The 27,851-nt window shown below is 42.8% G+C and overlaps 1 protein-coding gene across 2 annotated transcripts; it reads right to left on the minus strand.

The window, feature by feature from the left end:
• Nucleotides 1-48: 48 nt before the first annotated feature.
• On the minus strand, nt 49-27,659 carry Nsdhl (NAD(P) dependent 3-beta-hydroxysteroid dehydrogenase NSDHL). 2 transcript variants are annotated; one of them, XM_026403514.2, is made up of 8 exons: nt 27,548-27,659; nt 20,266-20,382; nt 18,159-18,317; nt 10,275-10,421; nt 7,797-7,925; nt 5,203-5,345; nt 3,170-3,272; nt 49-1,458 (listed from the first exon to the last, which is right to left on the minus strand). In XM_026403514.2, exons 2-8 carry the CDS (start codon nt 20,335-20,337, stop codon nt 1,126-1,128), a joined length of 1,086 nt encoding a protein of 361 aa, XP_026259299.1. In that variant the 5' UTR covers nt 20,338-20,382; nt 27,548-27,659; the 3' UTR covers nt 49-1,125. The 2 variants fall into 2 exon arrangements, with proteins under 2 accessions (XP_026259299.1, XP_077649967.1); XM_077793841.1 differs by lacking the exon at nt 27,548-27,659 and adding an exon at nt 25,711-25,772.
• Between the last annotated feature and the right edge of the window lie 192 nt (nt 27,660-27,851).

Below are 27,851 nucleotides of genomic sequence, written 5' to 3' on the forward strand. Positions count from 1 at the left end.
TCAGGCAGAGGTAATACCCCAATAACACAAACTGCAGGGCTTGCACACTTTCACTTTATTGTAGTTTCCCATGTACCCCCTGCCCTTTAACAAAGGGAAAACTTTAAATTACATTTCAATTAGGTGGAGAAGAAACTATATTCTACAAACAGAAAATCATCAGAAGATAGAAAAGCCTAGATTATTATATGTGCTATGCCCTTTTGAAGTTGCCTGATGGATTTTGTGAGTGTGATGTGCAGGGATGTCTCTGCATCATCTCATGATTTTCTGCCCAAACTCAAAGAAGATTAAGGAGGCTACCTTTTCTTTGGTTTACCATCAACCAGCCTGATGTCCCATGTTAGATAAGAGCTAAATGGCTAATATGGCATGTCACTGAGCCAGATCACCACTGTCACTATAAATGACAAGACTCTGCTGATAAAAGGAAATGTTTTATGAAACAACATTGCAGGTGGGCACTGGAAGAGTCCCTGAGAGACAACATGGAAGGAAGTAAAAAACCAGCTGTGCCTTCAAAAATGGCAGGGATCATAGTAATTTATGCCCTCGTGTTTTTTTACTCCAAACTGTGTTGATATGAAATGTACATCTGAAGTCTCATTTATGTGTTTACAACTTCTGCTTTTCTTCTAGGATATTGTCAAAGCCATGGTTCCTTGAACAGACTCTAGTGGCTTCCACTCTAGTACTGGTTTGCATGATAAATATTCTGGTCTCCCATTCTCAATCAGCAAATGGATTGTTTCTTACAGGTACCTTGATTATGTACTAGAATACTAGAATGAAATGGATGATTTCAGGGTGGTCCTTGTGATAAGGAACCTTGGGTGGGGAGAGGGGATTGTGAGTGGAGAGATACAGAGATATAGAGGGAGAACAAAACAGTATGATATGAAGCTACCTGTTTTAAGAAATTCAAATCCAATGCTGTGAAAAGAGGAATGTCTGCTGTTCTTGTCACCCTCACGGGCACGGAGGAAGCAGGGCATGGTCTCATTTAACTAGCAAGAAGTCTTAAGCTCAGAAGGAACTCATTTGAAGGCTATTAGTTCATCAGTGCACAGGGGAAAAGGTTAGTGGCCAGAGCACACACTGAGATGGCCCAGTCTCCAGGGTGCCTCACTTGACCTTCCGCAGGTGGTGAAAGCTCTGAACGGTCCTCTCCACGGCGTCATCCATGGTGACCAGTGGCTGGTACCCCATGACCTTTTTGGCTTTTTCACAGCTGTAGTAGTGGAAGGTGCCAGCCAGTGCAACCCTCATTGGTGTGAAAGTGGGCTGGAGCTGGATGATGGGACTGACCACCATTACCAGCAGGGACACGAGAAGGGCCAGGTAGTAGGCTACCCAGTAGGGGATGTGGTATTTGGGGGCCTCATAATTAAGGCCTGTCAGGATGCGGGACAGGAACGTCCAGAAAGGGATGGGTTCATCGTTGGTGATGTGAAATGCCTGGCAAGGGAACAAGAAGTTAGAAACCTCTCCTCAGCTGCAGGGGTGAGAAGGCAGCTGGGACCCAGAGCCCAACCACAGCTACTGGCTCATCCACAACTCTCACTGTGGGAAACCAGAGGCTGCTCCCTGTTTACCCACCCGTCCAGCTCTTTGTCAGGGCAGCTAAACACTGAGGTGTATATTTGGCCTCCTCATGTGTCTGGCTGCTCCAGCATTTCACACAGTCTGCCCTCAATTCTGTAAATGGGCAGCATTCAGAGGTAGAGAGGAAAGGCAGTGCAAATTTTGTTTATGGTCCAGGATTTTAAATGGAACTTAGCTTGCCCTAGGAAGGTACATTCATTAATTTAGTAATTGTCAATCATGGTAAAACTCATCTTCTTATCTTTGCATTCAATGAATGGGTGATTCATTTCTGGAACATACTATGTTTGTTCTAAACCAAAAACCACTCCCACTTTACTCCCAACCACTTGCAAGGTTATGAGTGGGAAAACTGGCAGAGGTGCAGAGTGAAAGAGGACCAAGCAGTGAGGAAGGATTCCAAATCTAGGTGTGAGAACCAAAGATGATGGGGGTGCCTAGGAGTAGGAGATAGGGTAAAGGGACTAATCAGGCTCTCCAATCTTTGCTTAAGAGCTGCTATTTCCTGCCATATCAACCCCACTTCAGAGAAGGCCATCATCCCAGCCCTGATCTGCCCACTGGACACCAAATGCCAGTAGATTCATCTATATTACCCTTGTGGAGGGGTGAGAGGCCTGAGTGATGTGAGCATGTGTGGGCCATGGGGGAAATGGAAACTTGAGGAACAAGTGGGAGAAATGGTAGGAAGCAAGCACACGAACAAATGGTCACGCTCCAGAGAAGGTATGGTTTGGATATGGACTGCTCCCCAGAGGTTTAGGTGTTGAAAGTTTGGTCCTTTGCTCATTGTACTACTGGGAGGTTATGGAAACTTTAGAAGGGTGGGGCCTAGTTGAGACAAGTAGGTCACTAGGGGCATGTCCTTGAAGGGAATATCTTATCCCTGGTCACTCATTCATTCTCTAGCTTCTATCTCCAAACTTTCTAACTCCTTCCATAAAGCAGTTACAAAAGCTTCTGAACCACATGGTCAGAGGTAGGGTGCTATAGTTTAGATATGGAATGTCCCCCAAAGGCTCATGTGTTGAAGGCTTGGTCTCTAGAGTGGTAATATTGGGAGGTGATAGAAACTATAGGCAGTGGGGCCTACTTGGAGCAAGTGGGTCACCGGGGTATATCCTTGAAGGGTATATTTTCTCCCAGGGCCCTTCCCCTCTCTCTTTGCTTCCTGGATGACATCATGTTCTGCCTCATTACAGGCCCCCAAATAATGGAGCCAACCAATTGTGAGCCCAAATGAATCTTTCCTCCTTGAAGTTGTTTTTCTCAGACATTTTGCCATTGAATGGAAAGCTAACTAACACAATGGGGAACAAAGCTCTTAAGCTCTGCTCACTCCCACCTAATTAACTCATGCATTTTGTGATGCTCATTGACACAGCTCTCCCTACTAGAGGGCCTCAACATTGGCCCAAGGGGATACTAAAGCAGACTTGTAATGATATAGGATCACAGGGATAAGCAGTGAGCAAACCCAATGGCAGAGAGAAGAAATCTGAAAAAAGACAAACATGCAGGGGCAGGAAGCGGTGAGTCAAGCTGGAAGAAGCAGGTGCCTTACCTTCCCACCCAGTGCTGCATCTTGGGAGAGGTGCTCTGCAGCCAGGATGTGTCCATGGACTACATTCTCCACGAAGGTGAAATCTACCAAGTTCTTCCCATTTCTGCAGGTGCACAGGGAATGGTTCAGCTGTGCTGGTAGTGCTCAGCTGTGCTGGTAGTGCTCAGCTGTGAGCCTCATGGAGCCCCTGCAGCACAACTGCTGTCTGCCCTGGCAGTGCCCACCCCCAGCATACCTGGATGTCTGTAACAGATAAGGAAGTGGAGAGGGCTAGGACTCTTGGAGCCATTACACTAGTGGAATATTTGAGGGCCAAGCAATGAATGTGGAAGTGGGGTACCCTGCCCAAACCATCCCAGCACAGTCAGCACTGGTACTATCTGCTCAAGCTTCAATTTGGGCAGTGACTCTTCAACAACTATTTCCCAGGATATACTGGGCCAATGAATGGCTCTTGGTAATTCCTCAAAGTGATAAGTGGTAATGAGGCTTAGCAAGATGCAGGGATAAGAGTGGGAAATGAAAGGGAGGGATTATGGGGTAGGAAAGATGATAGAATGAATTGGACATTATTACCCTATGTGCATATAGGATTACATGACCAGTGTGATTCTACATCATGTGCAACCAGAAGAATGAGAAGTTATACTCCATTTATGTATGATGTGTCAAAATGCATTCTACTGTCATGTATAACTAGTTAGAACAAAAAAGATAAAAAGAGGGGAAAATGAAGGAAGAAAAGGTGCATTTGGGAGATAGCCACAATTGTTGTCACCAGTGGGAGCCCTCACAACTACTTTTCTTGAGAAGGAATGTAACACCTACATCTGACTTCTAGAAACAAAAATTTGAGGCTTTAGTGTGTCACTCTGGGCCAATTGCTTCTGCTCTGAGCCTTGGTTTCCATAATTTCCAAATAGGGAAAGAGATATTTTCCCAGCCTTCCTGAGAAGGCACACCAGGTTAAATAGTGGCCTTCAAAAAAAAAAAATCATGTCCTTCTGGATCTTTTGAATGCAACCTTATATAGAATGGGGTCAGATTCTCCTTCCCCACCAGCAAAAGGAACAAACCTTACTAACATCTGAATTTTGGACTTCTGGATTCCACATCCATGAGACAATCAATTTCTATAGTTTTAGGCATTAAGGTTTGGTAATTATGGCAGCCCCAGGAAATGAATGGAGGTCACTGCCATGGTCTGAATGTTTATGTGTCCCCAATATTCATATGTTGGGACCTAATCCCCAATGTGATGCTGTTAAGAGGTGGGAAGTTTGGGAGTTGATTAGGCCACGAGAGCTCCACCCTTGTAAATGGGACTAATGTCCTTATAAAAGAGGCTTGAGGGAGCTTCTTTGTTCCTTATGCCTTGTGAGGAAAAATAGCAGGTGCCATCTTGACAAATTGGCTCTTATCAGATACCAAATTTGTTCATGCCTTGATCTCAGACTTTCCAGACTCCAGAACTTTGAACAATATACTTTTCACAGTTTCTATTATGGTTTAGATGGTTTGAGGTGTCCTCAAAAGGCTCACATGTGAGACAATGCAAGGAGGTTTATAAGTGAAATGAATGGGTTGTAAGAGGCTTGATCTAATCAGTGAATTAATTCCCTGACAGGGATTTACTGGCTGGTAACTGTGTGGCTGGAGAAGGTAGGTCACTGGGTGCATGCTTTGGGGGTATACATTTTGTACCTGGTGAGGGACTCTTTCTCTGCTTTCTGGTGTCCTGTCCTGAGCTGCTTCCCTCTACCATGTCATGATGTTCTATCTCAACTTGGGCTGTGTGGAATGGAGTTAGCTGTCTATGGACAGAGACCTCTGAAACCTTGAGCCCCAAATAAATTTTTCCTCCTCAGTTTTTGTCAGATCTTTTAGTCACAGTGTCAAAAGAGCTATCTAAAACAGTTACTCAATGTAAGGTATTTCGTTGTAGTAGCCTGAACAAACTAAGACTGGCATGGAAAGCAGCTTGTGCACTGCATGGGTCAGGGAGGGGTGAAGAGCAATGGGGGCAAACTCACCCAATCATGAACTTCATCTTGCCCTTCTTGGCTGCCTCAATGAGGATGGGGACCAACTGGGGATCTCCTGGGCCAAAAATGCCATGAGGACGGATAGCTGTGGTTAAGAAATTTCTCTCAGGATCATTGGCGTCCAGAACTGCCTGAAGGAGAACAGGAGGAGTGTGTCCATTGCAAACTCTCAGCCCAAGCTAAGATGGCTCCTCACTAGCTGGGTAGCATTTACCATAGGGGACTGACAGATGATGTGTTCTGTTGGTATACAGACTACTGGGCAGTAGTCTGGTTTTGGATGACCACCCATATCAGTCACCAGTACCTCTCTATTCCATCCATCCTCCAAAATGTGACATGCAGGAGAAAACTGAGTAAAAACCAGTGAGCTCAAATTGAAAGGCTTGGGTTTGAGTTCAAAGGCTAAGATGCTCAAATGCTGCCAGGTGGAATTGTATCTTGGCAGCAGTTTGTGGAAAAGGTTGAAGGGTTCCAGTTATTGAGCCAGCAGTGAGCCTCCAGCAAGGCTACTGCCACAAAAAGGGCTTGGGACTTAATGACATGTGCCACACTGGGCTGTTTCGTCAATGCTGAGTGTACCATCTCATAGGAAAGGACTTAGACAAATGTAACTGGGCCCAGGAGGAGGGTCAGAGTGAGTATGAAGTCAGAAGAGTATGAAGACCATGGCCTGGGGAAACAGGGTAGCAGTGATGAGAGTGAAAGATGTTGGCAAGTGCCCCAGAAAAGGCAGCCATTCTTCCTGTTACCACCTCAGGAAGAGAGAGGTGTCTTCTGTGGGGCTATGTGAACACAATAAAAACCAAGGGTTTTAAGTACAGTCATGTGCCAAATAATAATGCTCCTGCAAGGCTGAAATCACCTAACAATGCAGTCCCCCAGTTAACCTGTATAGGAAAGAGGTTTTGCTTCAAAAGTAACAAAAAATCTTAAAGGAGTTGTTGCACTCTTGGTAAAACATGGATGATTATGGTACCCACCCTGACAAGACTGTAAGAAGACTAAATGTGACAACTCAAGCCAACTGCTTGAGAATTATAGTAATTGTTGGGATGTGTCACCTAGGAGTTCTATTCCATGGTGGCAAGATGCTTGTACAAGTTTCAGTCCCGTCAACTGTTATTTATTGATTAAATTTATAACAATCAGAGCTGGCCAACAATGGAGAAGCTGCCTCTTTCAACAGATTCCCAGAGTTGCTCTGCCTCTTGCTGTCAGGCCTGTGGTCCTCATGACCATAAAAGAAATGACTAACTATGGATTCCAACAATGTCTACCAAGGTTCATCTTGATTACTAAAGGCATGTGACTGAAGGGGTCCTGCACTGACATCAAATTTGGTTTATTATCAGTAAGGAGATTTAAAACCCACACAGGTATTGATCTTGGCTGAAACCAGGCTCTAGGTAAGTTACTGCTAGTGTCACCCTCAGGCTTTGCTGATTCCAGTTGAGCACCCAAAAGTCCACATAAGCAAGACACTGATGATCTGAGCCCAAGATGCCATTTGGAGCTCCTGAGCCTACATGGGCTCAGATGATAGTGACTAAAGTTGTCAGGGCCCAGCTGAGGCTTCAGTGTTCCTTGGGCGTAGACTGAACACAGCCTGGACACAGAATTTCAGCTTATCAAGGCCAGGCCTGTACATCCAGGTTTGGGGAAGTCTCTGAGTCTCTCTACACCCAGTTCTACTGGGGCTTTCTGAGCTGAAGTAATAGAAAACAGCTGGGAGGCACCTGGCTGTCAGATCACAGAGGACTCAATGTCAGTTTGGTGGTAAGATCCAGTTCATTAAGCACTGGCATTGAGGGAAGACCTCAGTGGGTGTGGCGTGCTACAAATGCCTGGGAAAGGTAAAGTCATAGCTATCCAGTTAAGGCGAGCTGTCTGGGGCTCAGGACACCCATGGCCCACAGCTTAGGACTGTCTCAGGGGGATGGTAATAGCTCATCCAGGTCCCATGCAGCCTGAAAGCTCAGTGGCTATTATTCAATCCAGTGGCTGCCTAATCTAGCCACATGAAAATTAGGTGCCCCTTGATGAAGGTTCTGGATCCCTCTCTGCATTAATAATCTGGTGATGATAACACTGCCTGCCTATGGGATCATTGTGAAGGTAAAAGGAGGCAGGTCCCAGAAAATACTCAGACTAGTATTCAGGAACATTAAGCTATACTGTTCTTATTTTTTTAAGAGAGAGAGAGAGAGAGAGAGAGAGAGAGAGAGAGAGAGAGAGAGAGAGAGAGAGAGAGAGAGGGAGGGAGGGAGGGAGGGAGGGGGGGGATTTTTTAATTTTTTTTTTTTTTTTTTTAGTTTTCGGCGGACACAACATCGTTGTTTGTATGTGGTGCTGAGGATCGAACCCGGGCCACATGCATGCCAGGCAAGTGCACTACCACTTGAGCCACATCCCCAGCCCCAATATACTGTTTTTATTTTAAAATTTAATTCACCTACACATTTTACTTCCCAAGTTTGATACTCAGGCCTCAGAATGCTAACTTTCTATGTTCCCACATTTTTCTTAAGAATATAAACCCTTCAGATGTCCACTCACTCAAGTGGGTCTAAGGTACATACTCTCTCTTGTAGGATCTTAGTCTCTGTGTAGTAGTCTATGGGTTTCATGGCATAAGGAAGGTCTTCGGTTCCATTTTTGATGTCACTGCCCTCAAAGATGACACTAGCACTGCTGGTCAAAATGAGTTTCTGGCAGAGGAAGATTTAAAGAAAAATATGAGTCAGAAATTATTGCAATTCCAACAGCCTGAAAGTCGTGTATGTGTGAGAATGAAATGGCGCCTGTTCCCTAGCCTAACACGTGAGTGTCTGCACTATTTATTAGCTGCAATGCCTTTGCTTTTTGGTCCTTCTTAAGATAATCACCACCTTCTGCAGCTATGTGGATTCCAGATACTTCATGGTATTACAATCTGAAACACTGGACCTACTGTTTTTTTCTATCTTGTTACACCCGAGGGACAGAACAGATTCCCATTATTCATAGTATGTCACTATCAGATAGATTCTTCATGGGGGAAAAACAGCCCACAAACTTCCCTCCCAGCACGGGCACAGATAGAGGCCAGCACAGCAGAGGAGGGAGCATGGGAATAGGCTCAGTTCAGATACAAACACTGAAAGCATGGCTTGCTGCATGCTGTAGGTGGCGCTGAACAGTAAGAAAAGAATTATACCATGTCTGGGCTGAACTGGTCATCTGTGTGGAGAAAAAGACTTGATTTCAACCTCACTGTATATAAATATAAACATAAATCGATTCCTGATAGATCAAAGGGCTTCAATGTGGGAAGCAATGCTTTAAATCTTTAAGATAAAATACATTAAATAATATTTTGATCATCGTGTTGGAAATATTTTCTTAAATACAACACAGAAAGTCATTTCCTACACCCCTACTTACTAAGCTATTCTTCTCTTTCAGCAAATGAACAACAGTTCTGTATTCCAAGATGGACAGAACCCCAAAAGCATAATACTGGAAAAGAGCAAGTTGCAGGAGGACATGTTCAATATAATACCATTTTATAAGGTTTTATAACATGCAGAATAAGACTTCATACTGACTGCATATGGAATAAACAAATGATAAATCTAGATTCAGAATATTGCTACATGTGGGTAAAGAAGGGGAGCAATGTTACTGAGGAAGGGTACACAGGAGACTTAATCTCTGCCAAGATGCTAAGACCTTTAAAGACTATGATGAATATATGGGTGTTGTACTATTCTGGAATCTTCTTTTAAGCCTGTTCCCTTCCATTTAACCATAGCAGTAGTGGACTTTGCAGAGCTTCAGTTATGTAAGACAAAGTGGAGAGTCTGGAACTTGGCATCAGAGGATATGCTTGAAATCCCACCTGTTCCATTTACTGATAGACTTCACTTAGCCCCTGGCTACCTATCAAGGAGAAAAATAGGAGGGAACCACAGAAGGGCAGGGTGTCTTTTCAAGTGCAAAGTGTAAGGGTTGCTATTATTAACACTGATGGGAGCCCACCTATTCTTACTGGGCCAGACAATCATGCCAGGGACTAGCTGATAGTACCCAGAAGGAGCACTGGGAGAAGGATTCCCAGCTCACTGAAGGCTTTTGTTCTAGTTATACATTGTTTCTTGCAAGCATCACCATGAGGGAGCTGTTATATCCACTGGCTTGAGTCCCACAAAGGTCATTCCCAGGACCAAGATTTGTAACAACAGTGCAGAAAGCTACCACATGGCACAAATTCATATCCTCTCAGATCCAGCAATCCCACTTCTGGATGCAGACATCAAAGAAATGAAAGCAGGCCCTGGGACAGATATTTGTACAACCTTATTCATAGCAGCATCGTTCACAACAGCCCAAAGGTGATAATAACACAAATGTCCACAGGTAGATGAACAAAATGTGGTCCATTCATAAGATGGAGTATATTCAGCTTAAGGTGGGAAAGCCCCAACACACACCACAACATGGATGAACCTTGAAGACATTAGATTAAGTGAAATGAGCCCATCATAAGAGGACATATATTATACGAGGTCCCTATAGTAGTCAGGTTTCACACAGACAACACAGTAAAATGGTAGGTGCCAGAAACTGGATAGAGGGAGGAATGGAGAATTGTTCAATGGAGGCAGAGTTTCTGTTGGGGAAGAAGAAAGTCCTGGAGATAGATGGTGATGATGGCTGCACAACAATGGGAACAGCCATAATGCCACTGAACATATATCTAAAATGGGTAAAAAATGTTATGTGTATTTTGTCACAATAACAATAAAAGCAATTATCTCAATTTTGTAGCTCTTTACTCAAAGACTAATAGGCCTTAGGGTCCTCAGATGGTCTACTGATATGTGGTTAGAATATTAAAACTCTAACAGGCCTTGGCATGATTGTAAGTGACACCCAGGGTTCAAATGCTAAGATCTTTAAATTTAAGAAACAACAGACTGTGGCTAATCCCAGGAAGACTGTAAGAGGAACTGTAGCTCTCACCCTTGCATGGGGTCACATGTTCCTGATAGCACTTTCCACTGCCTTTGCCTTACCTGAACTCCAGCCTTTTTGCAAGTTTCAATGACATTCTTGGTGCCAATGAAATTCACTCTATAAAAGAGCTCCTTGTTGTTACTGGATGGTGGGGGTGATGCACAGTGGAAAACTGTGCTTACACCTTTCAGAGCTGGGTACAGGTCCTGGAAAAGCAAACAAAGACAAAAGAATCATTCGTGCTCTGGGCAGGTCAACAGTCTTCTCCTATTCTGACTCTGTAATCTGTATCTAGTAGGCTGCTTGCCTTTTTATAATTCTACAATCAATATGGAAACACATTCTTGTAAAAGATTCAAACAATACAGAAGTGCATGCACTAGAAAGCAAGTTGTCCCTTTGACAACCCCCTTTCCATGAACTAGTCCCCAGTAAACAGAGTTTGGGGGCATTGGAAGACTATGGGATCTGGAGACAACACCCTCTACATGTTTAAGGAATCTGGCAGGGGGGAGTAGAACTCCCATTAGGACAAGGTGAGTTCATACGCAAAAAGTATAAGTCATATGAAAACATCCTACACTATCAATAGAGAGACCAGATACAATGTACAACCCGAAAGAGAGTTTAAAACACTAAATTTACTACTTAAAGGAATCTCCTGAGAGAAATGAAGAGTTGCACATTTGAGGCAGGAAATACATAAGTTGAATCAGGAACACCTTGCCATTATCAGAAAGTAAGAAAGATTGCCAAGATTACCAAGGACATGTAGAAGGTACTCAAGAGCCAACACGAAGAGGCCTCAACTGGCCAAAGAAAAGGTAGTTTGATCATCAGTAAGAACAACTCTTTGTGAGACGATCAAGTACAAGGGGAAGAATCAACCATTTAATATGTGCAAAGTACAAAGGTACAAGTGACCAAGGGAAGAGAAAATAAGGGTACATCACCATTTCACCAAATCTTGATGAAATAATGGGATCTAGGTATGATTACTATCAAAGAAAGAAAACTATGAATGATGTGTCAAGATTCACTAATCAATGTTTTGCCACAATTTCCTCTCTATTTATACAGACATTAATCTTGCCTCTGAAATTTTTATCATACAACTCCTAAGAACAAAGACATTCTGAATAACCTCAAAATAGTGATCACAAGGCAAATTCCAACAGATTGGTTACTCCTATCTAACAATGAGTCTATATTCAAGTTTCCCTAATTGTGCTGATGATGTCCTTTATAGCTGTTTTTACCTGGAGTCTAGAACTCTGTTTTTTCTTTATCTTTTGTAATAGTGCTATTTTTCAAAGAGTCAAGTTGGTTATTTTACTGATTGTCCCTCAATGGGCATCTGTTTGTTTCCTCAGGATTATATTCAGGCTCAATAGTTTTGGCAAAAATTTCACATTGGTGCAGGTATGTCTTTCTCAGGGTAGGCATACCTTGTGAGGCACATGTTTGTCCCATTGATTATGATGCTCAGTTGGAACGTTCACTAAAGTAGACAGTTGCCTGATTCTGGCCATCCAAAGGTAACTTTACTCCTTTGCAATCAGTAAATCATCTGTGAGGTGATCATCCCATGACTGATTTCAACATATATTGATTGATCTTGCCTGGAACACTTATCAATGGACTGGTTGCAAAATGATGACATTCTCATGCTAAACATGTCTTTTATACTTATTAACTGTAATTCCTCTGTAAAGTAGAGCTTCCTTTCCACTCAAAACTAATTTTCTTTTCAGTATTTCTATGGTCACATAGATTCTTTTTAATTCAATATATTAAAATCCACTACTGGGGCTGGAGATGTGGCTCAAGCGGTAGCGTGCTCGCCTGGCATGCGTGCGGCCCGGGTTCGATCCTCAGCACCACATACAAACAAAGATGTTGTGTCCACCGAGAACTAAAAAAAAAAAAAATATTAAAAAACTTCTCTCTCTCTTAAAAAAAAAAGAATTAAAAAAAAATCCACTACTATTACCATTTTCTCAAAGTTGGTCAGTATTGGCCCTTCAAGTTGGCTTCTTTGTCCTTTGGTCATGTCCTCATCAATTTGGTCCTAAGAAATTTGGGGTTCTGGTGATGTTGAGGAAAAGCTAACTCCAACTCAGTGTCTCCTACTCTGACAGCACAGATCATTTCTGACACTCAGTGTGTGGAAAACCCCCTAAGGATCTCCCTTTAAAATTGGATTTAAGCAAAAATGGAAATAATATACCAATAACCATAGCACAAACAGTTGGGGGAATGTTTTGGAGAGAAGTTAAAAGTTGGCTATGGATCCTGTCTCTTTAGAGGAGATGCAACAGTGATCAAAAAAAGAGTCAAAATCTCTGTGTTTGTGGAGATGATGTTTTCTGGTGGAAAGAACAAATAAGGATACAAACAAGTGGATACCGAGTATATCAGCTCTTGCCAAGTGTTATGCAGAAAGAATGCAGAGTAAGAGGATTAGGAGGGGCAGGCTGCTTAACATACAGTGCCCACAGATCTACAGGAAGTGAGGAAGCAGGCTCTATGCTTCATAAAACATTCCTGCAGGGAATGTGTGAGGCACTGGGTTCAATCCTTAGCACCACATAAAAATAAACAAATAAAATACAGACATGCTGTCCATCTATAAGTATAAAAAAATTTAAAAACAAAAAACAAATCCTGCAGAAAGGACAGCAAATGCAAAGTTTCTGAGGCAGAAACTTGGTTGGTCAGTTAGAGAAGCGTTAAGATGGCCAGTGTGACCACAGCACAGCAATGAGGGGAAATGTGGGTGAGAGGGAGGCTAGGGAGGGGTTAGGGACATATTGTGTAAGTGGTGATGTTTGTTATTTGCTCTAAATGGGACTGGATGCCATTGGAGGTTGTAGGACAGAGGAGTGATAGGATCTCAGTTCTGCATTAAAAGGTTCCCTCTAACATCTAGGTGGAAGATGATGATCTATTATCCTTAGACCAGGATAGTAGCTACGAAAAGGGTGAAAAGTTACTGGATCACAGTAGAGTCAACAAGGTTTTCTGTTGAATGGGATGAGACAGAAAGGAATCAAAGATGAATCTGAGGCTTTTGGCCAATGAAACTGGAAAGACAGAGTGGGCCACTTTTAGGGCTTGAGAAGACTTCAGAAGGAGTAAGTTTGCTTGGTAAGGAAGGAGCCTATGGTAGGGACAAGTATAGATATGGCAAGTGTGAATGTCCAGCAGGTAATTAGACATGTGCAAGGCTGGACATACCCAGCTGGGGGATTAGAAGCTTCTAGAGAATATTAAATCCCTGAGGTGGGATGGATTCACCAGGACACAGAATGTAGTTAGAAAAGAGATTCATGGAAAGCCCTGGAGCCTGCAAAGTTTAGAAATTATAGAGCTATGGAGACTGAGAAGGGGAAATCACCAAGGTAGTAGAATGAGTGAGTGTGACATCTTAGAAGGCAAGCTAAGAAAGCACCAGATGCCACTGAAGGGCCAAGGTCTTATGAGGATGAGACTCAACCACCAGATACAGTCACCTCAAAGTCCTTTCAGAAGGATTGCAGAGGTCATGAATACAAATGACTCTTTGAGCTCTGCTATCCATGGCAGCAGCTGGGCTGGGGCATGGTGTTAAGATGGCCAACACAGGGGTCTGTGCATTGACAGCTGATCTAATGCAGGAGAGAGTGGGATGAATCCCTAGTGCACTCACTGAGTACGGAAGGGGAGGGTCATTCCAGCTGGCACCAGATGGGAGCTTTCCCAAAGATGAGGCATGTTCTGGCAGGGCAGGGGAGGCAGGATGCAGATGTAGGGCTGGGTGGCACTGGGGGAGGCTTGAGGGCCATGGCCAGAGATAGAGCAAGAAGCGACCAGCACATCTCCTCCTCTCTGGCCCAGTCCAGCTGCCCAGATACACAGGGAAGAGAGAGAACTGGATTTTACCAGGGATGGGACGACAATGTTAAGTACTACATGACAGGGATTTTTATGTGTCTGGCTCCCAGTGATCTCATCTAGCACTAGTCTAGGGTTAACATCCACAATCAGCTGATGTTAGGTAAAGGACACTATCCTGGATAATCTGAGTGGACTGCACCTAACCACACAAAGGCATTAAGAGCAAAACTGAACCCAGGGGTGCTCTACCACTGAGCTACATCCCCCCCTTTTAAAATTTTGAGACAGGGCCTCACTAAGTTGCTCAGGCTGGTCTCAAACTTGCAATCTTTCTGCCCCAGTCTTCCAACTCTCTGATTTTTTCCCCCTGTAGGGACTCATAGTGATAAACTTCCCTCTTAGAACCACCTTTGCTGAACATGCCAAAAAAAGATTTTGGGGGAAAAGATAGGTTTTTAAACAAATGTTGCTGGGAAAACTGGATATTCATATGTAGAGGAAGGAAACTAGATTCCTATCTCTTACCCTACACAAAAGTCAATCAAAGTGGATCAAAAACTTTTTAGACCAGAAATTTTGAAACTTCTAGAAGAAAACACAGGGTCAGTATTCCATCATATTTATGCAGACACTGACTTCCTTAACAAGACTCCTAAAGCTCAAGAAATAAAACCAAAAAATCAATAAGTGGGATGCCATCAAATTAAAAACTGTCTGTACAACAATGGAAATTATTAAGAGCATGAAGACAGAGCCTACAGAATGGGTGAAAAATCTTTGCCAGATACTTTTCTGATAGGATATTAAAATCTAAAATATGGAAAGAACTCAAAAGGCTTAATATCGAAAACCAAAACAAACAAACAAACAAAAAAACCCAAACAAATAATCCAATTAATAAAAATCAGAGAGATTTCAAATAAATAACCTAATGATGCATTTCAAGGACTTAGAAAAACAAGAACAAACCAATACCAAAGCCAGGAGAAGGAAGTAAATAATAAAGATCAGAGATGAAATAGAAAATAAAAGAACAATACAAAATGTCAATGAAACAGAGTGAGTTCTTTAAAAATATAAATAAGGTGATAAACTCTTATCCCAACTAACCAAAAGTTAGATTCTATACCAACAGAGTCAGTATGGCTATCATCATGAATAAAAATAATAATAAAATCTGGGGAGGATGCAGGGAAGAAGAAACCCTGATATATTGTTGTTGTTGGGAATATAAATTAGTATGGCCACAATGGAAAACAATATGAAAATTCCTCAAAAAGCTAAAAGTAGAACTACCATATGACCCAGGAATACCATTTCTCAGTATTTATCTGAAAAAATTAAATTTAGCATACTTTAGAAATACATGCATTCCCATTTTTATTATGGTACAACTCACAAGAGCCCAGTTATGAAATCAGCTTAGATGTTTGTCAACAGATGAATGAATAAAGAACATGTGATTTAGATGTCTATCATATATGTGTATATATATCACGTTTTTCATGTAGCAGAGTATTATTATTCAGCTACAGGAAGAATAAACTTATGTCATTTTCAGGAAAAAGAATAGAACTGAAGATCTTTATGTTAAGAGAAATAATCTAAATACAGAAAGACAAATACTGTATGTTTTCTCTTATATGTGGAAGTTAGATGGGAAAGGATGTCATGAATGTAGAAGAGAAACCATTAGTCTAGAAGAAGGTGATCAAAGAGAGAGCAGAAGGTGAGTACTGAGAAGTGAAATTGATCAATTTATGTTACATGCTTGTATGAAGAGCCACAATGAAACCCTGTATTCTGTGCAATTATTATGCATCAATAAAAAGTGAAATGCAGAGTTACCATATCACCCACCCTGTATGTGTACCTTAAAGAAATGAAAACATACATTCATGCAAAAATTCAGACACAGAATATTCATAGCAGTATAATTCATAATAGCCCCAAAGTAAAAACAACCCAAACATTCATCTATAAATGAATAGCTGAATACAATTTGATTCATCCATACCATGAAATATTATTCAGCAATAAAAATAAATGAAGTACTGATATGTGATATAATAAAATCTCAAAAAAAATAGGTTAAAGAAGCCAGTCACAAGAGACCATATGGTATATGTTTCTATTAAAATAAAATGTCAAGAAAGATATAACTGGATCAGTGGTCGTCTAGGGCTTGAGGGGAGGGGAGGAGGGGAGCAACTACAAATGGGTATGAAGTTTTCTACTGGGTGATGAAAATGTTCTGAAGTTTGCTTTGGGTGATGACTTCATAATTTGGAACCTATCAAAAACCACTGAATTTTACACTTTATATTGTAAAGCCTTATGTATATTAATTGCATTTCAAGGTATTTAAAATAAAGAACATACAATGGGGGGGGGAAGCAAAACTGAGGGTTTAGTAAGAAGAAATTCTAACTTGGGTTGCCCCATAAACTTCTGTCTGAGCTTCCTATCAGTCCTGCAAATTTCAGATGTTCCCAGCCTGCTCCCACAATTACATAAACCAATTCCTTCAATTAAATCTCAACCTCTCTCTCCTCCCTCAACAACCCTACCTTATTGGTTGCTTTTTGGGAGAACCTTGACTGATACACATAATGAGAAGAAAAAGGGGCAAAGACAAAAAAAAAGGTTATGCAGGGGAGTAAGGGCACAATGGAAGCAATGGCAGTGAGCACAGAATGGGGTGAGGGACAGTGGAAATGACTGCATGTCTGAGTGGAATCATGAGTTGTTCAGGCTGGGATATTAATTAGAGGGTCTGAGCTGAAAAAAAGAGGAGATGCCTACAACTGAGATTAAGGAGAAGATGTGTTTTCTAGAGGTGATCTAGGAAATGACAATGGGAGTAGAGGATGAGATCATTCTTTAGAGAGAAGAGGCCAAGGAAGAGAGGCAAGGGTATTGGTAGGGTCATCTTCATGAATGCAGTCTTCACCAATGATAATGCTGGAAATGTGGTTGATGTAGTTGGCATCAGCCAGGAGATAAAATCATTACAGAATGATGAGGAGTCACCTGGGAAGGAGCTGTGGGTAGCTGCCACAAGGAAGGGTTTGTACTGTCTTCAATGTTGGAGAGGCTCAGGGCACAGAGAGGGAGGAAGGAAAGCATCTACCCCATCTCTAGGCCCTGAAGAGTAATTTATATAGCACGGGAGAGAAAGCACACATGGCTTTGCAAGAGTAGGATCAAGGAAGACATGTGACTCTAAATAGCACCAAGTTACATTTCATACTCTTCAGAATGGAAACACCAAAAAGTCTAATAATTAGGCCAATGTTGGCAAGGATGTAGAGCCATGGAGATCCTCCCACACTGCTGGTGGGAAATGACAAACAGAGAAAGCAGCTTTGTAGAGCAATTTGGCAACATTTGATAAAATTCAAAATATTAATACGCTTACAACATGAATGAACCTTGAAAACATGATGTTAAGGGAAAGAAGCCAGTCACAAAAAGGTCACCTATTGGATGATTCTACTGCTATGAAATTTCCAGAACAGGGAAATCCAGCAACTGAAAAGCAGAGTGGTTGTCAGGGGCTAGTGGGGAGGGAATGGGAAGTCAGTGTATAGGATTTCCTTTTGGGGTGATAAAAATGTTTTGGTACATGACTTTGTGGATACAGTCAAAACCACTGAACTATACACTTTAAAATATGAAGCATACAGTATGTGCATTCTACCTTAATTGAAAGGAAGATGAACTCTGAGGCCCAGCATCTGCAGTCAGCACACTACAATCCATGACATTTTTGGTAAAACTTTTGGTTTTACCAGAAGTTTTATTGGTACACAGACACATCTGGTCATTTAAGTAGGAAGTGTTGCTGCTTTTGCTCTCATGACAGAGCTGAGCTGCTGTGATGTAGATGCCAGTTATTCATTATGAATACTAGCAATGTGGTGTGTGTTAAACTCTTTTCTATATCTTTCAAAATAAAATCATTTCTCCCAAACAATTTGGTTGGTCTCTAAGCACAGGAAGTGCTATGGTTTCCCCTGAGTGTGTGTGTGGGAGATTGGCAAGGGTGCAGAGACCATTACCTCTTGGTTGCAGAGGTCACCCAGAAAGAACTGCACCCGGGGATTATCAAAACCTTGCCGGATATCGAATACGTTGACGGTATAGCCCCTTGCAAGCAACTGCTCCACCATGTGCTGCCCCAGGAATCCAGAGCCTCCAATCACTGTGCAGTTCTTAACCTACAGAAAGAGAAAGTTGTCAGAAGAACCAGCATGGTGATGACCAGAAGCTAGTGGGAGGCTAGACTTATGTGTTGTGAGCCACTGCAATGGCAGGTATGTTTGTTTGAAACTGTAAGCCCAGGGAGATGCTTTATATAATTCAAGTGTTCCATCATCAGTGCCACCTTCTCTGCTGGGACCAGCAAGAAGGAAAGACAGAGCAAATAGTACTAAAATAGACCTTGGTGGATTTGATGACAATTCTCATGCTTTGTATTTAGTGAAGGGAAATTAAACCATCTATGATCAAACCTGGATGACCTATTTATTTTTTTCCTCAGTGCTGAGAATGGAACCCAGGGCTTTGCGCTTGGTAGGCAAACACTTTACCACTGAGCTATATTCCCAGCCCCAACCTGGATAATCTAAAAGAAAAAAAAAAAGAAAAACAAAAAACAAAGGTGATACTTTCTTGCTCCTCATATCTGATTTCTGGGCACTTCTCTAATACAAACAAACAAAAACAACAAACAAAAAGCCAGTCATTTAAGAGTTTGCGCTTAAATCAGAAAGGAGCAGTCTCCATATTGATAGGACAAAGTGCCTTCTTGACCACAATAAGGCTAGGACTTGTCACCTAACCCCTTCCTGCTTCAGCTTAACCAATGAAGACTGTCCCAGTGAGATCTCCTGGTAGTACTGTAGATACAATCAGACAGCTGCTTGGCACCCAGGCCCATGGCTTTGCTTCCCTTCTCTGAATTCTGAAGAGCTGACAAATTAGTAGTAAGCTGTGATGCTTACATCTCAGCCTCCCAAGTGGGCCCAGATTCTTGGCTAAATTACAACTCTGGGAACTGGAGATAATGGAAGGACAAAGCACTACATGCAGACACATGCATATTTGAACTCCAGGCTGTCAATGCAAAGTTGTTGCTGTTGCCTGCTGAATATGTTGGCTATAAGTGTCCCCAAAGATGATGTGTGATATTCTTCTTTCCTAGGATATTGCCAAAATTATATCTGGGTTTCTTTTCAACAAAATAAACCCCCATTTTCCTTAGTTTATATAGAATATATCAAAGTTGAATGTGTGAAACTAAAGATTTTAAAGAGTTTCTGTTCTGATTAAAAACCAATCAACCTCCTTACTTATTCCTTAAACATCAACACAACTGAGCTACGTGAAACTCAAGGAATGCCAGGGCCATCCACCTTCTACAGATCTGCCTCTCTCCCAGTCTGGGTGTTCTATCTGAAATGGCACTTTTACTAGATTCCACCAAACCCACCTAGAGATAGCAGCCTAACTTTACCATCATTTGTTCTTGTATAATCCACTGACATAACTGACCTCACCATTCAAAACCCAAAAAGTAGGGCCAGGTGTGGTGGCATATGGCTATAATCCAAGTGGTTTGGAAGGCTGAGGCAGGAGGCTTGCAAATTCAAAGCCAGCCTCAGCAATGGCAAGGCACTAAGCAACTCAGTGAGACCCTGTCTCTAACTTTTCTATATACTGTTTCCTATGCTAGTCTACTAGGAAGCCCCATCTAGCCTACTGCAGGCAAACTGAACTGCCTGACCAATAGCCAACAGTTAACTGCCAATAAGTGCATAAGAGGCACCCTGGGAACACACACCTAGGGGTCCTCTGTGTGCCTGCTGCTGCACAAGTGAACCTGGGCAAGACTAGCAACAATCCCCTAACTGTACTCAGCTCAAACCACAGAGTTGTGAATAAAGGAACTGTTGTTATTTCAAATCACTGTATTCTAATATTGTCTGGTACACAGCAGTAACAGATACATCTTAAATATGTGTATCTTGTTAAAAATATCTGCATTTCATTGATGTAATAAATGCATATTGCAGCCTAGAGGTAAACATCAGTGGCTTGCTGGTAAGTATGTACTCGACATTTTCCCTACCCGACTTTAGTTAACCTTTTTATGGCTGTACTTACCTTGGGAATGTCCTCTATCACATGGGTCCGTGTGACCTGTTCTCTCACTGCCTCACCAACTACTTGTTCCATTATGGCTCAAAATATGGTCTTGTTTACACTCAACTTTTCTTCTTCCTGAAGACATATTTAGAGATAGATACTAATGTTATATAAAGCATGCCATCCCCATTTCAATTGCTGTTTTCACAAATAGTTGAACTGCAACTATAGCTGTTGGCTTAAGCAGTCAGTTCATGTTCCGGTGATGCAGGTTGCACTCTCAGGGTATGGCAGGGTTCATAAATCCATATACTTGAAACGTAGGCACAGTGGGAAGTCAGTTACATGATCTCATTTACCAGTTAGGAAAATAAGAACACTGTGTTGTAGCTTTTGCCACATGCCAAACATACTTTAATCATTTTTGCTTTCTCTTGGGGTACTTGTTAGATGGTGGCAGTGCACAGGCCTAGGGAATCCTGGGTTCTGGCCCCGGTCTTGTCATGAACTTCACAAATCTGCTCCAGTCATTCCTCTTTGCTGTGACTCTGTTTGCCCATCAATAAAAGGGATTTGTGTGCTCATGCCTATGATGTCAGGGCATGGGATGCTGGGCAGGTGATGGGCAGAGTGTAGTAAGAGACAGAACTCTCTTGATGTTAGGCCAAAGCCATCTTGACTTTGGGTGAAAGAACTCAGAGTGTCTGAAACCCTCAGGAAATAATCAGTGGCAGGGACCAACCAGCTCAAAACCAGGAGAGAATAGTGATGAAGTCCAACCATGTTACCACAAGTACAACTCTTAGGGTATGCTTCCCTCTTCCTTTACACACAATATGGAATTGCCAACACAATTCATTTATGAGGTATTTGTTCTTGCATCTCTGTTTCCTTTTTACTGGCCTGTGAAAGCTTAGATTCAGAGAACACTATTTGAGTGAAGAGGCAGCAGACAGGTGGCCAGCATCATATCTCAAGCATTACAATTTCTCCAATCCGATCACACACCTGGAGTTTCACCCCACCCCCCACCATGTTCAACAAGTGGGCTAACATGTGTCCCCATAGGAGCTGATTACGTGAGTGTATAGATTTTGTGGGAATATGGAAGGATGAAATGGCCTTGAAATGGATGTTTGGACTCTCAATGTCTGATGGGGCCATTTGAGGTGCACACTTTTTTGAACTCATAATAGAAGTTATTAGAAAAATGTATTTCAAAGTTTGATTATGCCTGGGCCTTAGTACAATACATCCAATGAAAAAGCAAAGTCAGTCTGTAGTTCTGTGCCTTCTATGACCCCCCCTTTATCCCACAGTGCCATGCACACTGGCTGGGGCCCTGTCATCTGTTTATCCCAAATGCATATAGCTAAAATTTGACTCATTTGGCTCAATGTGTAATAGGACCAGAGTAAATGGAAATTGGATTTTAGTACCTTGTTCCAAAAAACCTCAGAGTCTGAGCTGTCTTTTTTGGTGCTGTATCACAGGCATGCAGCCCAGTACCAAGTGGGCACCTGTGTGTCTGCCAGACTCATAGCTATGTATGTGTATATGCACACACCTGCACAGAGCCCCTGTTGCTCAACATCACCTACAGAAATTCTCATCTAAACTTCCATCTAGGAGCTCTGTTAGGCATCTGGTTTTGTTTGTACTATAATCAAAATATCCACTGATTCTCAGGGAAAGACGAGCAAACAGGAAGGCATATGACATCCATGAGATAAGGACATTCCTCCACCCCAATCCAACTTCAGACCCTGCCAAGGTCATTATTGACCTCTGTTAGGAAGAGGTCTGAGGATGAGGCCATGATGGTCTTCTGCTCAGAAGCTTGCAGGATCCAATGACAGGGCTAACCAGGCTATGTTGGCCCAAGACTGGAGGCCTCGGCTCCTCAAAGTCTCTGCTCCCCTTTGCTGCCTATGAAAAGCATAAATTACCCCCCTCTTCAACACAGTTGGCAATATTTTAATGAATCCAGAGCTGCATGAGTTCAAATCCCAGCTCAGCTTCTTACCAACAGGATGCCCTCTGGGGAGTTATTTGAAGAGCTGTGCCTGCTTCCTCATCTGGAAAGTGAATAGCCTCATAAGATCACTATAAGGAGTAAATGAGAAAATGCATGCAACACCCTCAACACAGTGCCAAAGAATGTGACCACACCATTAAAGACCACTATTACTATCATCAGAAATGTTACTTCCTCTGCAGCAGTCTACTTTACCCCACCTCCTTATTGGTCATCTTTGAAGTTTCCATTGCTTTATACCTTTGCTGTTTACCCACACTCATGTGGTATAAGCTTGGAAGCACACACCCTAGAAACGGCTTCCAGGCCTCAACAAGCCCATGCTGCCTAATGGGTATACTTTGTAAAGTATATACACAGAATGTGAAAAAGGAATAACACAGGGCTGGGGTTTAGCTCAGTGGTAGAGTGTGTGCTTAACATGCTCAAGGCCTGGGTTCCATCCCTAGCACACATGAAAGAATAAGATAGATTGAAACTTACAAATTTGGGTAGAAAGAGGTATGACCCCCTTTCTTCCACCTCTTCAAAGAATAACACAATGAATGACCTAAATATGCTTTATTCAGTTCTTAATTAAAGCAAAAGATTAGATTTATCATCCCTACAGCCATGTGAAGACACTGCTGGACTATTACAGAGGGGTGAGTGGTAACCCCCCTGAAGATGTGTTTCCATTCTAATCTCTGGAACCTGTGAATGTACCCTGATTCAGAGAAAGGGCCTTTGTGGAAGTATAGATGATGAGGAGGTTATTCTGGTGGGCCCTAATCCAGTGACAAGTGTTCCTGCAAGACACAAAGAGAAGAGATACAGAGAGAAGAGGAGGATGCCAGGAGAAGATGATTACAGTGACCAGAATGAAGTGGCCATAAGTCTAGGAAAGCCTGGGGCCAGCAGAAGCTCAGAGAAGCAACAAAGGAGTCTCCGAAGAGACTTTGGAGAGAGTCAGGTTAAAGAATATCAAGAGTAGCTCTGATTCAACAGACATTTATCTGAAGAAGATATACTTCTCAAGATGGCTCATGAGTACTTGAAACATTGTTCAACATCACTAATCATTAGGGAAGGAAAATTAAAACCCCAAGGAGAGACCACCTCACATCCATTAGGATGACTATTATCCAAAAGTCAGTCAGCAGAAAATAATAAGTGTTGGTGAGGATATGGAGAAACTGGAACCCTCATGGCATGCTCATAGAATTTTCCTGGTATGTAAAGTGGTATAACTGCTGTGGAAAACAGTATGGTAATTACTCAAAAATTAAACATAGAATTACCATATGAGGCAACATTTTCACTTGTGGGTATAGATCCCCCAAAATGGAAAGCTGGCACTTGGAACACATATCTGTACATCCATGTTCATAGCAGCATTATTCGCTATCAGACAAAAGGTGAAAGCAACCCAACCCAAAAGTCTTTTGATGGAGGATGAATGGTTAAACAAAAGTGGTGTATCTATACCGTGGAATATTATTCAGCCATAAAAAGGAATGAAGTTCTGATGCAGGCTACAATATGGATAAACTTTGAGAACATCACACTAAGTGAAATAAATAATCCAGGCACAAAAGAACAAATACTGCCTGGTACCATTCATGTGAGGTACCCAGAGTAGGCAAATAGAGGCTGACTAACAGTTGCCAGGGGCTGTGGGAGGGGGCATGGAATGACTATTAATGGATATAGGGTTTCAATTTGCAGGATAAGAAGAGTTCTGAGCTGGATGGTAGTGAGGGTTGCACTATGATGGGAATATATTTAAGCCACTGACATGTACACCTAAAAATGGTTAATGTACATTTTCAGCTATGTCTATTTTACTACATGTTTACATTGAAAAATAGCTCTAAACTACTGAATATAGGACCCTCAAGGAGCAAAGTTCTAGGGGTTTACACATCAAACGCTTCTATGAATCCATTAAAAACCAGGATGTGCACTCCCCATTTCCACTGGAACAGAGTCTTAAGCTAATAATGATTTAAGAAGAGAGATTCATCTTGTACTGGTGAAATCCAAGCTCCTTGCTCCACTTTTGGGCTGCTGATAGGATTTGATGAAGAGAACAAGATAGCCCTGATACTTCCAGGTCACTGACTCCTAGAGACAAAAGGGACAGTATGTTTCAAACCAAACAAAGAGAGATGAATGCCTCCACCTTTTAAAGGAGTGCAGTGCAGGAAGCAAGAACTTGGCCACCAGGAGCTTATCACTGTAATCCACAGGCAGGTAGCACCCACCTGGAGGAAGAAACAAGAACAGGATTCCAGGCAAAATATACTCCCCCAAAGGACTCAATCAGTAGAGTGTGGCCCTCCAAGAAAAGCAAAGTAACATTTCTCAGACCTCTGTTTGGAATCTTTGTATGGGAACTGAGTCTCAGATTATGAAGGAGGACTCCTGTCTCCCCTCCCTGCTCGCTTCATGCTCAGTACCCTGGTGATACTGGTTTAAGAGAGGGATTCTCCTGGTGCTGGTACATGCTTTCATTATGGATAAGTTTCTTTGAGAAAGTATTGCAAAGCAGGAGCCCTGTGCAAACAACAATAAAGAATTACAGAAGTATGTTTGAGCCTCAAGGAGGGTAAGACCAGACCACCAATATAGGATGCTGGGTCAGTAAAAGTAACCCCAAAGCCGAGTTGTAAGGCCCCCAAAGAATGAGTCAAACAAGATGGTGGCAAAGATCCAGCATATTCTGATACTTGACAAGTTGTGTCACGGCAAGTGTGAAGTAAGACTAGGAATAAAGTTGACAACATACAGGGGCTATGTGACCCTGAAGTTGTAGGCGGGGGTGTGGGTTATGATCAGATCACTCAGGCTGTACAGTGAAGAGATTTTAGCCAAGCCTAAGGGCCCCAGGCATGCCATTAGAACATGTCAGAGAAAAGAACTTAGTATTGCCTGGAGACACTTTTATATATGAGTATATTATTCCATTAAGATCCAAAAAGTAAGCTGGGCATGGTGGTGCATGCAATCCCAGTGGCTCGGGAGGCTGAGGCAGGAGGATTGTGAGTTCAAAGCCAGCCTCAGAAAAAGCAAGGCACTAAGCTACTCAGTGAGACCCTGTCTCTAAATAAAATATAAAACAGGGCTGTGGATGTGGTTCAGTGGTTGAGTGCCCATGAGTTCAATCCCCAGTACCAGAAAAAAAAGGTTCAAAAAGTATCTAGTAAAGCAGACAGCATTGGTTTTACTCAACAGATGAGAAACTGAGGCTCAGAAATCAAGGGACTTGCCCAGGATCACACAGTTGGCACAAAGCCCAGATAAAACTTGTGTTCATCTCTTCTACTGTGTGAGGCTGCCACCCTGTGGACTGGGAAATAAGGTGTGTCAGTCAGCTTTCCATTACTCTAACAAAACATTTGAAATAATCAACTTAAAAAGAGGAATGGTTTATTTTGACTCACAGTTTTGGAAGTTTGATGTCAGTTTCTTGACCCTGTTGCTCTGGGCTTGTCGTGAGGCAGTCAGTACAGATGGCAGAAGTGTGTAGTGAAGGAGGCAGATTAGCAAAGAGATAGAGAGGAAGGGGCAGGGGCTCCATATCCTCTTCTACAGTACATCCACAATGATCTGACTTCCTTTCACTGGGCCCCACCTCCTAAAGGTTCCACTACCTCCCAACAGTGATACAGGCTGGCAACCAAGACTTCAGCACAAGGGCTATGGAGGGAAAGCTGGAAGCATTCGCAGGGATAAAAGAGCAGGAGGCTTTTATGAACTTTACTTCACAGTTATGGGAAGCCTCTGAAGGGCACTAACCTGATAAGAGCTGTTAACTGGGAGAATTAATCTGGTGGAGCAGGGTGGAATAGATAGGTGAGAGATAGGAAACAGGAGGCTACTGGTTAGTTGTTTGACACAGGTTTACTAAGTCCCTATATGTGCTCCTCCCTATTCCAGGGACTGGAGCATCAACAGTGAACAAAACAAAGATGTCTGCCCTCACGGAGCCTGCCTTTTAGTGGCAGGGCAACAAAGAACAAAACAAATAAAACTGACAGTTGGTTACAAGGTAATAAGTACTATGGGGGAAAAAAGTAGAGTAAGGTTGGGTGTACTGAGGGTTGCAGCACTAAGTAGGGTGCTCAAAGTAAGGGTGGTCTCACTGAGAAGAGAGCTGGGTGAAGACCTGGAAGAAGAAAAGATGTGGGCACAGAAGATAGAAGGGACAGTTGGGACAAAAGTTCAGTGCCTGGCATTTGACACCCAACAACAAAACCAGCATTCTGGGTCTGGACTGAGCCAGGATAGAGGGAAAGAAGACCAACTGTGGGGATGATGGTTGGGGGGCACATCATGCCAGGCTTTGCATATCATGATGAGAACTATGACTGTGACTAGTTGGGAGGCTGAACATGAAGGCTTGAAACACAGCAGGGGCAAAAAGAGAAAGAAAGGGCATTTCAGGGGCAGTGCTGTTTGAACTTGGAGGCTCAATATGTGGTAGGGGACAGGAAAAGTGTCAAATATAACTGAAAGCTTTTAAACTTGAATCACTGCTCAAGAGGCAGAAGTTCCACCTGTGGGGTGCTAATAAGCCCCAAGCCTTTGTCAGCCAATAAATTTATATTCTGTCCTCAACTTGCCTAAATTATTGTCCCACCGCTTGGAGGGGAAGCAATGAGCTAGTTAAGGAGGCACGGGTGCAAATTCATCTCTGCCATACCCTTGCATGTGCTCTTTTTTAAATTTCCAAGCCCGCTACACATTTCCAACACTCCTGTGACTTTGTTCATGAGGGTGTCTCGACCTATGACGCTCCCCTCTGTCTACATTGTGAGGGTGGTTGCCAAACAGGATATTTTGAAGACCTCTCAGGCTCCTCACACTTGCTATTATCTTCTTCACTCCATTAACAGTCTGTTCCCAAGGTCCCCCGCTCACTATCCTGGGCTGGTTTTACCCAGGTCAAAACTAAAATGATTCTTCCGTCAAGGCACACTTTCAAAGAAAAAAACTTTGGTTGAATTAGATTTTTAAGTCCCAGAGGTCTGACCCTTGACAACAAAGCTCAGCACGCCTGTTACCCTTTCCTAGTCTCAGCTGCCGGGTGAATACAGTTCCCATTCCCACATGTAAGTTCACGTCTTTTCTGGCCCCTCTGATGTTGGGAGTCCCTTACTCAGTCCTAGGCAGACCAGAAAACCCCCGACCCGAACCGCCCCACTCAGCCCCTCGCCCTCCTGCTCTGTCCAGCTGCAGACACAAGACGGCCCCCAAAGACAAGGTCATGACTCTTACCCGTCTGTCTGTAGGCGCTCTCTCAGCCTGCCTCCGTTTGTCCGTGGCCTACACCCACAGAGTTCCAGCTGCTGACCACCCCTCTCTTTTCCTAGCCTGCATGAGCTGAGAATCAGCCGAGTTTCCTCCACCAACGGGATTGGTCCAGTTCGGCATAGGATCAGCCAATGGACGTTTGCAGTGTGATCTTGCCCAATGAGGATAAGTCTTAGTCGTCAGCGCACCGCCCCTTGCCCTGATCCCCGGCCTTGCCGGGTTAGCCCCACCTACTCCGGCCCTAGGCCAATGGGAACCCGGGGCGCGC

The sequence above is a fragment of the Urocitellus parryii genome, chromosome X, assembly GCF_045843805.1.
Source record: "Urocitellus parryii isolate mUroPar1 chromosome X, mUroPar1.hap1, whole genome shotgun sequence".
Taxonomy (NCBI): Eukaryota; Metazoa; Chordata; class Mammalia; order Rodentia; family Sciuridae; genus Urocitellus; species Urocitellus parryii.